This window comes from Mastigoproctus giganteus, chromosome 12, assembly GCF_048544385.1.
Source record: "Mastigoproctus giganteus isolate SK-2022 chromosome 12, ASM4854438v1, whole genome shotgun sequence".
Lineage (NCBI taxonomy): Eukaryota > Metazoa > Arthropoda > Arachnida > Uropygi > Thelyphonidae > Mastigoproctus > Mastigoproctus giganteus.
In genome coordinates this window covers 30604176-30616071 of record NC_143586.1, presented here as the reverse complement: position 1 = coordinate 30616071, position 11896 = coordinate 30604176, and the positions used below count along the sequence as shown (strand labels likewise).

General features: G+C 39.0%; 1 protein-coding gene across 1 annotated transcript in view; it reads right to left on the bottom strand.

Moving 5' to 3' along the window:
- Window positions 1-11896, bottom strand: part of LOC150076842 (protein argonaute-4-like) — a 51861-nt gene that overhangs the window by 56 nt on the left and 39909 nt on the right. The window contains exon 2 of the mRNA XM_090385700.1: window positions 2-872. Coding sequence (XP_090241826.1) covers window positions 2-872 — 871 coding nt within the window. The remainder of the gene's footprint in view (window position 1; window positions 873-11896) is intronic.

Here is an 11896-nt window from a genome sequence, read left to right as displayed (position 1 = left end):
CCTTCCAACTGGAACGTATTTGAGAGTTGGCCCATGTCTTAGTATAATTTCCAGTGCCATTACTGCTTCCTGGGAAGCAGCTGATGTGCGTCCACGAAATAATTCATGAAGGGGTTCCAAACTAATAGCACAAGTATTTCCATCCTGTTTCTGGACAGGTTTAATAGTAACTTCAAACAGATCTCCTCTTTCATTACCAGGCTCCTTTATTTCTACAGGAAATTTTAAAACAGCCTTTGATGGAAGTGGCCTGCGAGTAATAAGATTCTTCCGCCCATCATAAGCTGGATAATGATTTTGAAATGCATCAAATTCTTTCACCATTTTGTTAACCACTTCTCTGTTGAGCCTGGTGTTAAGACATCTATATTTTTTATCAGAAACTTGTGCAGTTTCCTGACCCCTCTTAGAAATAACATCAACATCATAATGGTAGACATCACCATGTGGCAATTCTATTTCAAAATAATTGGCAATCAATCTAATCTTCCTTCCTACAGTTCCAAATCCTGGTTTCTGTGGAAAGTTTCCTGATGATACTGGTGGTGCTGATACAAAAAGTGTTTCTTTAATTGATGCGGCCAGAGATTCAGGAGATAAGACTGGCTGCTCTTTAGATTCTCTAACACTTGGCAATTTTGTTGAGACAGAAGCTTGTTTAGCAGGAGGTGCTCGTCTCTCACTCTCAGGCTGTCTTGTTTGCTCAGCTCTTTGCCTTTCAACTCTTTGCTGAGGCTCATGTCTAGATATTCCATGACTTCCTTCACTGTACCCTGATGAAACTTGGCTTTGTTCAACTTGAGCTGGGAAAGGTGCTCTAGGCTGGAAACCTGGAGTTCTTGCTTCATCATCACCTGGAGGACCACCTCTACCTAATAATAAGAAAAAAAAAAAAAAAAATTAGCCATGTCTTATACTAATATATATATATAAAGATAAATTTTTACAACTGTCCATCTGGATGATCTGTGAACTATAAAAATCATTTGGGAAAAATATAGGGTAAGACAACAAATAGCAGTTATTCTTTAACACTATTGTTCCTTTAACAAATAAAGATACTTATTCTGTGTGCAAGAAAAATATAGGGATATCTGAAAAAAGTTGTACAGTCTCATATGTATTTATTGCCTACAGTGCCGGCCTTAGCGAATGCGGGGCCCAATTGGAGCATGCCAGCGGAGTCCCTTGAAAAATTCAATATTTTGAAATAATGAAAAACTGAAAAACTAAAACTATAATTGTTCATTATTTTTATATTATTACAATTTGTTAACAACTGACCAGAAATGTCGCTAATATAAACAAAACTAATCAGAAGGACATGTTTCTTGCCCATTTATTGGTAAAATATTTGAAGATTTTCTCAAAATTTAAATTCCTTGCTTCTCTTTCAATGGTACAATAGCAAGGCTGGTGAGTTTCTCTTGAAGCATTGTCGACCTTAGATATGTTTTAATTAAATAATTTGTATAATTTATAATTTAAATATTTATTTAATTAATGAAGTTTTAATAAACTTTAATCAGAAAAAGCTTCTTTCCCCAGACCCTACAGTCACTGGAATCGTTAAAAACATTCTTAGCAATATCAAAAAATTCGAAAATCCAGTGGCTCTGTCATTAGTTGCGAGAAATTGTAAAATATTTAAAGGATTTTCGAAGCATGATTCTGGAAGAGGTCTTTGGTCCTTGAGGTTGTCACAGACATTCTCTCAGATATGCCAGACAAGCTGTTCTTGCTACCTGGGAGTCTAAAACGCTGATGGAACTGATATTCGGGTGACACTCAAGTCAAGTGGACCCAATTTCGGCGAAGTCCGGACGGTCTGTGACAGCCAAATCCTCTGCTTGCACCTTCACGATGGTAGGACTGGTGAAATACCACCAATTTGCTTATTGGAGGCTTGAAGTGCTGGAACCCATGTTTAGTCTCTAGAGCTAAGTTCCGGCCAACCCTTCCCTATCTCTTCCATCATGCAGTATGATTGATGACTTTTGAGGTTATGATGAACGTCGTGGCGAGATCCAATATTCCTTACATTTCAAGGGTACAGCTCTAAAACGGTGTTCGCAGGCCGGCCGCTAGTTAGTACACCGGACCGAACCAATTGGTAACTCTCTAGGAGGCTTCCGGATCAGCTAGTGTATAATCTTGCTACCTCTACTCTGCCAGATAGTGACTGGAGGGAGTCCGAGTAGTGTGTATACGGGGAGCATTGTCGAGGCCACGTTATGTCAAGGATCTGGGTATATTCTTACCACATGTACGCCATATCCAAAAATTTCATTACTTCATACAGCATGTCCCACCCACTTTTTCTTACTATTGAATACACCATGAATTGTCAAACTAATAGAGCAAGCTTATCTGCGAAAAGATCTAAACCTCCCAAGGACTTCCTAATTCATTTCTCAAATATACGTGGTCTCAACGATGTCCATTTCCACCTGCAGTCTGCCAAACCCCATGTACTTTTTCTGACAGAATCTCAGTTATCGGTTGATTCAACTACTACTCATCTCAGATGCCCAAATTATTCGCTGTATGATTCCTTTCGCCTCAAAGGTGGTACTTGATATTCCGTTCTGATATTCCCTGTCAGAGACTTGGCAATTTGGAATCTCCTCTCTTTGATCTTCTCTGGCTTAAAATCTCTCTACCTCATTGTGTCAAATTCATCTGTTGTCTCAACTGTTCTCCCAATTCCACCAATCACTTGGAGCTCTTTGACTTCCTCTCGTTGCAACTTGACTTTCTCCAGTCCAACTTTCCTAACAGTGAGGTAATTTTCCTTGGTGATTTTAACATTCACAACTCCAGCTGGCTTCCGTTTTCTAGTCACACTGACCCAGCAGGTCGAGATGCTGAGGCTTTTGCAATTACTAATGACCTAGCACAGATTGTTCATTTACCTACAAGAATACCGGACAAGCCTAATCATACAGCCAATACGCTTGATCTTTTTCTCACAAACAACCCTTCTAAGTACACGGTCGAAGTGAGAGGTCCTTTAGGCACTTCAGATCACAACTTGGTTATTGTCTCTTCTCCAATGGAACCTTTATCTCATGGCTATTCCCAACCTCGTGTTGTTTGGCATTACAAGAATGCAAAATGGGATAACCTGCAAGACTTCTTTTCCTTGCTCAGATTACTGTTTCAAAACTTCTGATGTCAACGTTTGCTCATATCGTGTCAGTGAAATTATTCTTACAGGAATGGAATCCTTTTATCCCACACTCCACTTTAAAATCTCGTCCTTTATCTAAACCTTGGTTTTCCAATAAATGTGCTAAGGCTGTCCAAGAGAAGAATGTTGCATATCATAATTGGCTTGTTTCTAATTATTCAGTTTCATTTTCTGCCTACACCAAAGCTCACAACAATTGTAAAGCAGTTATTAATCAGTCCAAACTAGAGTTTGAACAGGCTAAGAGTAGAAAACTTGCTTCTTGCCCTAATGGTAGCCAAGCATTCTGGTCTCTTGCCAAAGCTATTGGCCGCAACTTTTGCCCATCTCTGCTCCCACCTCTGTCCAAACCAGATGGTTCTGTTGTCACTTCAGCCAAGGATAAAGCTGACCTGCTAGCATCCCATTTTTCTTCCAGTTCATGTATTAATGATCTTGGTAAAACACCTCCCACCATTCCCAACACGCTCCATTCAATGCCTCCTGTGGTCTTCCGTCAAAAGGATATCAGAAGGATTTTGATGAAACTTGATGCTAAGAAAGCACCAGGTCCTGATGGTATTTCTCCGCTTGTTCTCAAAACCTGTGCTCCTGAACTTACTCCTATTCTTTGCCGCCTTTTTTCACTTTCTTATTCCAAAGGTGTTTTTCCTTCTGCTTGGAAATTTGCTCATATCCAGCCAGTTCCTAAAAAGGGTGACAAATCCCTCCCATCCAATTATCGTCCCATTGCAATTACTCCTACTCTTTCTAAAGTAATGGAGAAATCAATTAACCGCCAACTCTTAAACTACCTAGAATTCTTACGTCTGATCAATGGTCACCAGTATGGATTCCGTCAGTGTCGATCCACTGGTGATATTCTGGCTTATGTTGCCCATTTGTGGACTAATTCAATGGAAAGGTTCGGTGAAACACAAGTAGTTGCTCTTGACATCTCAAAGGCTTTTGATCGTGTTTGGAATAAAGGTCTTCTAAACAAGCTTCCATCTTATGGTTTGCCAACTGTTTTTAGTAATTGGTTATCCAGTTTTCTCTCTGATCGCTCACTGAGGGTGATGGTAGATGGCTCTCTGTCTTCTAACTTCTCCACTAATGCCGATGTCCCCCAAGGTTCAGTTCTTTCCCTTTTGTATATCAATGACCTTCTTCCATTGACTGGAAATCCTATCCATAGTTTTGCAGATGATAGCACATTGCATTCAACTTTCCATTTTGAGAAACCTTGTCCTGCTCAATCAGCTTCAACTTCTCGAAAATCTGCTACCAATTCCTTAAATGCCGATCTTCAGGTAATCCTCCAGTGGGGCAAAGACAACTTAGTTGATTTCAACCCTTCTAAAACTCAGTCTTGTCTTATATCTCGCAAAAAGGATTCTTCTGCTCCTACGCTTAACTTTAGTGACACTCCGATTTCTAGGCAAAAGAAGTCAGGGTAATCCCCTTTTGGGGATTACCCTGACTTCTAATCTCTCTTGGCACAAGCACATTACAAATATTGCTTCCTCTGCATCTAAAAAACTTGGTTTTCTTTCGCTCTCGGCGTTACTTTTCTTCCAAACAGCTGCTCACTCTGTATAAATCGCAAATCCGCCCTGCCATGGAATATTGTTCCCACATCTGGGGTGGTGCCCCCAAAACCTCTCTCAGGCTTCTTGATTCCATTCAGAAGAGGGCAGTTAGGTTAATTAATGATTCATCTCTAACAGAGTCTCTCCACTCGCTGTCTCATAGACAGCACTGTTTCTGCTGCAAGCCTCTTCTACAGATACTTCCACGGGCACTGTTCTTCTGAATTGGCTTCTATAATTCCTGCTCTGTCTTTCAAAACTGTCCGAACACGTGCCGCCACCAGCCAACATCCATTTACTGTCCAACTTCAAACACACAGAACCAACTTTTCATCTTCCTCATTTATTCCTTCAACTGCCGTTTTCTGGAACAACCTTCCTTCATACGTATTTCCTGAAAATTACAATCTACAGAAGTTCTAGTCCAATGTCAACAAATATCTTCTTTCGTCTTCTCAACCTCCAACCCAAGCACGGTACTAAGTACTATAGGTTCTAATATCTCTCGTGTTTGGGGTTCACATAAAAAAAAAATAATAAATAAAAAGAACTGGTTTCAATGCTTCCATTTCCTCCACTAGTGTATGGCCATCAATATCTGCCACCTTCATAGAATTGACAAATTCTTTGCCCTCAATGATTTTAGCATCTGAAAGTGCAATTTCTAAATCTGCAGTGTGTTTTCTTAACTCATCCTTTGGAATTCTTAGAAATTTACCCAAGAAACCAAAAAGATTAGTATGTTTTATTAACTGCTAAAAACATAACTCTAGAGACTGCAAAGCCTTGTCTACGATTTTATTAAAGCAGTTTACCTTGTAAGCTTCCTTAGTATCTGTTATAGGTTCATCAGCAGGCTGGTAATTGAAGTGACTCTCTTTTTTGTAATCTTATTGTGTGAAATTCTGGAGATACTTCCAATTCTGTCACAAGTTTGGTGGCACCAACTAGTCTGTGTGGGTAGCATAGTGATATCATCACCATCCTCCCCACACCTGGTGGAAAAGGCCCGGGTTCGAATCCTGCTGATGATGTGAGGAACTTTAATGGGATTTTTTCGCTCCACGGCTGAGTTAGTCGGTCTCAGGCGTAGATAGCAAGTTTTTCTTCCCAGTAACTGGGATATTTTCGTCCAGCAAAACAGGCAAATCGACCAGAGAACACACAATTTACAGATACAAATATGGGTTTATGTAATCAATTATGGGTAATAATAATAATTTTTTTTTTTGTGGCACCATCTAAGATTTGCTTAAAGCCAGTCTCTCTATACTTTCACATCCAGTGCAGAAGGTTTTTGAATGAAGAAGAAAGAGCTATAGCAAGATCTGTAGAATCACTTTGCAGTTATTTACTTACGTGAAACAAAAAAAATCATGCCAAAATACTAAAGAAACAAGAAACTTGTATGCCTTGATCTGGTTAGTGATTCAGCTTCACTTCTTACTTGGGCATCTTTTGATGCTATTCTCAAAAGTGCAAAATCAAAGTGAACTTGATACCTTACACTGCATTCGACACTTCCACCTTGTTCCACAGAGAGGCATTAAAGAAAGAACCTTCACATATTTTTGGAAAAATGACCATTTCTTTGTTGATGCTGAAAAAAGCATGTACAGACGTTGACGTGTCCCAAAAAAGGTCATTGTATCAGGACAGGTTTTGGCCATATCCCCCAGGAAAAAGATTGTAAAGATTTGGCCATATCCCCTAGATTGTAACTGCGACAAGCACATGATGTCCTCGAATTTTCCTGTAAAAGTCCTGCCTAAACACCTGAAACTTTTCCTTTCATATTAGCTCCATTGTCATAACCTTGCCCTCGGATATTAGTTAGGTCTAATCCTAATATTTCAAATTTCTGTTTCAGTACATTGTACAAATTTTCTCCGGTACTGCTCTTTACATTGATAAATTTTATGAACTGTTCATACACACCGACTGGCGTATTGGGGAGTAGAGTGTAGAGTCTGTTTAGTGTCAAACAGCACCAGGAGTTTCCCCCCATCTCCGCATAGTATGCATCGTGGGTTGAAACAGAACACTGTCAATGCCAGAGGTTTAAAGGTATATGGATTTTGTATATGTGTAGTGTCGTGTACCATTGTTCCTCTGGTCATTTAGCCGCTGGGCCCCTAATGGGACCCAAAACATTCCATTGGAGACTTATCTAATTATATGGGATGTTTGTTCCTGATCAGTGCTGGATTAAGGCATGAGCTAACAGGGCAGTCACCTGGGGTGTCATTCTTACAAGGGCACCAGGAAAAAAAAATTTTTTATTAAGGTCTCCTGTAATTGATTACATCTACCCATGTGTTTTTGTATATGTAAATTGCATGTGTTCTCTGGTCGATTTGCCTGTTGTTGCTGGACGAAAAAACCCAGTTTCTGGAGGGCATGCTTGCAATCTACACCTGAGACTGACTAACTCAGCCATGGAGTGGAAAAACCCCATTAAAATTGCTCGCGTCATTGGTGGGATTCAAACCTGGGCCTTTTCCACCTGGTGTAGGGAGGACAGTGATGATACGACTGTGCTACCCGCGAGACACAGGGGCTCCAGAAGCAGATTATAGTCTGCGCGGGTATCACGTCACCATCCTTTCCCCACACTGGGTGGAAAAGGCCCGGGTTTGAATCCCGCAGATGACATGAGGAACTTTACTGGGCTTTTTTCACACCGTGGCCGAGTTAGTTGGTCTCAGACATAGATAGCAAGGTTTCCCCCCAAATCTGGGGATTTTTTGTCCAGTAAAACAGACAAATCGACCATAGAACACATGCAAATCAGATGAATTTAATTATTCGGGTAGCCTAAAAATAATAGTTTGTTTTTTAGAAGCTGATTATAGCTCTGAGTCGGCACCCTTACCCAAATTTACAGGATATGCAAAGGACGACGAAATAATGTTTCTGCCCGGGGTGCAGGAATAGCTTAATCTGGCCCTGTTCCTGATGGCCGACATCAGTTGTACAATCAAGAATAACAGCCAAATACTTGGCAGACGTTATTGCACTATAAAAACTTTTTTTTTAGTGCTTCTGTGAACTCTTTTCCTATTCCTTTTAGCGTGGTCATTTGTGTGCTTTTCGTTTTTTACATTCTTAAAAGAAATAAGGCAACAGATGATTAGAAAAAAATTTATTGCAAGTTTTGTTTTAATTTACTTGTAGAATGACAAAATTTATAAAATAACTACACTTTGTGATTTATCAGTGATCAAATGTGGAACTCCATCATTCGTTACAAACTATAAAGCTTCTTATATTTAGCCTGTTTAACAGGTGGGTGTGAGAACAATAAGAAAATCTGTTTGGTGATAGACACTCATTGACACAATGAGTGTCTATCAATGGGCAACAAGATTGGTGAGGGGAATGAAGGGATCCTCTTACCAAGAGAGGCTTAAGTTCTGCAAATTGCAGTGGCTGGAGACTAGGCACCTGCGCGGTGATCTGATTGAGGTGTATAAGGCCTTGAATGGGTTGAGCACGCTGAATTCTGATGGGATCCTTCCACTTGTTCAGATTACGAACCTAAGGGGGCATAAATTCAAATTAAGAAAGGACAGATGTAGAATAGATGTGTGGAAATTTGCGTTTAGCCAGCGGGTGGTTAACAGCTGGAACAAACTTCCATCTGTCGTTGTGGAAGTTGATAGGTTGAATAAATTTAAGGAGGAACTGGACAGGCATTTGGAGGGAATGGTGTGATTTTTTTTTTTTTTTTTGGCTGATGCTGCATAAGCTCATATACTTGCTTTCTTGCATCACATGCCACTACTACTACTACACTGCTAGTTGGAGTGAATGATATACACACTTGATAAGAAGCAGACAGAATCTCAGCCTTTAATTTCTTATACATCATTGTTAATTTAAACCATTACGAATGCATTGTCAGTACAAGTGCAATAAGTTGATGCAACTTTAATCCATTATTTCTTAGCGATGATTTCAAAGAAGATTCATATATTTCTTCTGCAATGCATTCATTGAGTTCGATTTTGTCAAGAAAAGTTACCACAAATCAATTCTTGAAATTGGAATGGTACCGCATTACAATTCCCAACATTTTTATAACACTAATGTCATTCTTTACTTTCATCGATATTTAAACTGAAGTTTATATTTCCTAAATCAGGTTTTAAATTATCCGCAAAATGTGGTGCTATAGCACTGCATATTATTGCAGTACATTTTGTTCTTCACAGTTTGAAATCCTTACTTACCCTACTGTCTGAAAAACGAAATTCACAAATGTCAGTCAAATGATCACTTACCCAACGCACAGTATATGCCGTGATCAATTACCCAATGATCAACTATGACCAATTACCCAATGCATAGCTATGAAAAATGCTATGCTGCTTTCTGCCTTTGCACCTTCTGTATCACAATTTTCTTGCATGGCAATACAGGAACTCCCCGACTTACGTAATACTCGACTTACGGAAATTCGACTTTACGCAAGTTTTTTCTGGCCCGTGCAAATTTAAAAAAATTGTAGAAACATATTTTGCATCTCGTAGGAATAAATGGAGGTATCGTGAAAATATCGTAATGTGAACACAATAACTTTTTTTTTTTTTTTTTTAATAATTCGTTCTAAGTCCTTGGTTGTTGTTATTTGGTTTTTAGGAGCATTAGCAACTAAGGCCATATTGCTCCAGGGATATGCGGTGGTCACTCCCCGACCTTTCCGCATCCTCCGTATTTGGTGGCTCACGGGCTCGAACCTCGGTCTAATCAAGAAGCATGTGCTATGCACTGCTGCTCCTGCCCACCTGGCTATGGAGGCGCCCCTAAGTCCTTGGAAGTTGAAAATTTCGCTATATTACTAAGTTATTAATCTCTCTAAAAGGTCATATTTATAATGGAAATTGCACTACCCTTTCATCGTTATCATATGTTCCTTATAAGAATCAATTTTGAACCCCTTTGTGATATTTTTCTAAAGCATGTTTCTGAGGGTCACGACCAAAAAACAATAAAAAAAATTTGCACTTTCTGGTTTATTGGGCTTTTCTGTTCTTGCATCTAATTATAAATTAGTAAACACGATTTATTGCATTTGCGATAATCCCGATAACTGGAATTGTGTGGGTTTTTACAAAGCACACTCTATTAAGGTGAAATCTGTTCCCCTTCAATGAAATCTTCAATCATATTAGCATTAGTAGAGGCATATGATGCAAGAAAGCAAGCTTATTCAGCATCAGCCAAAAAAAAAAAAAAAAAAAAAAAAAAAAACCCTTCCACTTCACCCCTCTGTTCGTTTGAAATACCTGTCCAGCTGAGCCTTAAATTTATTTAGACTATCAACTTCCACAACAAGGGATGGAAGTCTGTTCCACCAACCAACTACCCGCTGGCTCAAGGCAAATTTCCGCACATCTATCCTACAACTGTCTTTCCTCAATTTGAATTTATGCCCTCTCAGGTGATTATTCTGAGCAAGAGGCAGTATCCCATCAGCATTGAGCATGCTCAAACCATTCAAGGCTTTGTACACCTCTATCAGATCACCTCGCCGGTGCCTAGACTCCAGACATTGTAATTCGCAAAACTTAAGCCTTTCTTCGTAAGAGCAACCCTTCGTTCCGTTCACTAACCTTGTTGCCCCTCTCTGTACTCGTTCCAGCAGCTCTACATCCTTCTTGAAATGAGGCCTCCAGACCTGTATACAGTACAGTCTGTCCTCGTATAGCACGATAGTTGCGTTCCTGGAAACCCTCGTGCAATGCAAAATCGTGCAATATAAACAACAGCCCCTATGGGAAAAGTAGGGTTAGGTACCGACCACCCAAGATTGAACACACATTTGGAACCAAAACATTACCAAACAATAAATAATCGGGTAATTTTAATCGTTATAAAATACTTACGTATTTTATAACGATTAAAATACGTAATAAAAATAATATTATATTATAATAAAGTATTTTTAGTATTTTTTAATACTAAAAACGTATTTTTACGGATAAAATACGTATTTTATTCGTAAAAAAATTATTATATTAAATAAAATAGTCGTAATAAAATACTTACGTATTTTATAATACGTAAGTATAAATTATAATACGTAAGTCGTAATAAAATATTGCTAATGCTTTTGCTTCTATCGTAAGCAAACTTGTTTTTTGTTTGATTTTCTTTCCAAAGAGATGACAGCCGTTCCATCTCTTCCAATTCTTTGTGTCTTAATCTAATGGATTTTAATTACACTTTGAGTTGTTCCCGCTATGAAAGTTGTTTTTATTTTCTCAGCATTCTTTAATTCTCGGCGTTGCCTCATTTAGGCCTGTAGCATGTGCAATATCACATGGTCTTTCATTTCGCTCAAAGCGTTTCACAATTTCATATTTTTTCTCTATCGACAGAAGCGGACTGGCCATAAGCCTTACGGGGGAAACCACGGTGGGCTGGAGGCCGGTGTGATTTTGGCCATAAACCGTAGTATGAGGCCACTACAAATTTTCCCGGGTAAGAATTTTTGACCCAGTTCGCCTCTGTTTATCGATATTGCTTTTCTTTTTCTCTCTGAATCTGCAGTGTCTTCACCAGAACACTTCCTTTTCACACCTTTTAAGTATTTTACTCATTTTTAGGGAATAAAGCACAATTACAAAACGAGGAGGCATGCTTGATACACATAAACAAAGCTGCGCGCGTATAGCAACTGAATAAACAACACCGTAAAGGCCGAGATACACTATTAACACCCCACATTTTACTAAAGCACATTTCTGGGGGTTACTACCATAAAACAATAAAAACAATTTCCAGTTGCGTTTCTGCTAGTGGAATCTGTTATAAACTGGTAGTAAACTCCATCTAATTGCATTTGCGATTATACCGATAGCTGGAATTGTGTTGGTTTTTACGTTATTATGGTGAAATGTGTTTCCCCTTCACTGATATAAAACACATAAATACATTTTCAGAATCTTCTTCGTTCCTATCGTGTTGCATTCAGTTGGGGTGATTCCGCATTCGACTGCCATTTCTTGTAAACACAAAGGCGAATCGTGTATAAGCGAATTCGGTTCGTGTTATATAAGATAACGTTCCCCTATTTATAAATCGTGTATGATCGAATTCGTGTAATGCAAACACGTGTTATACG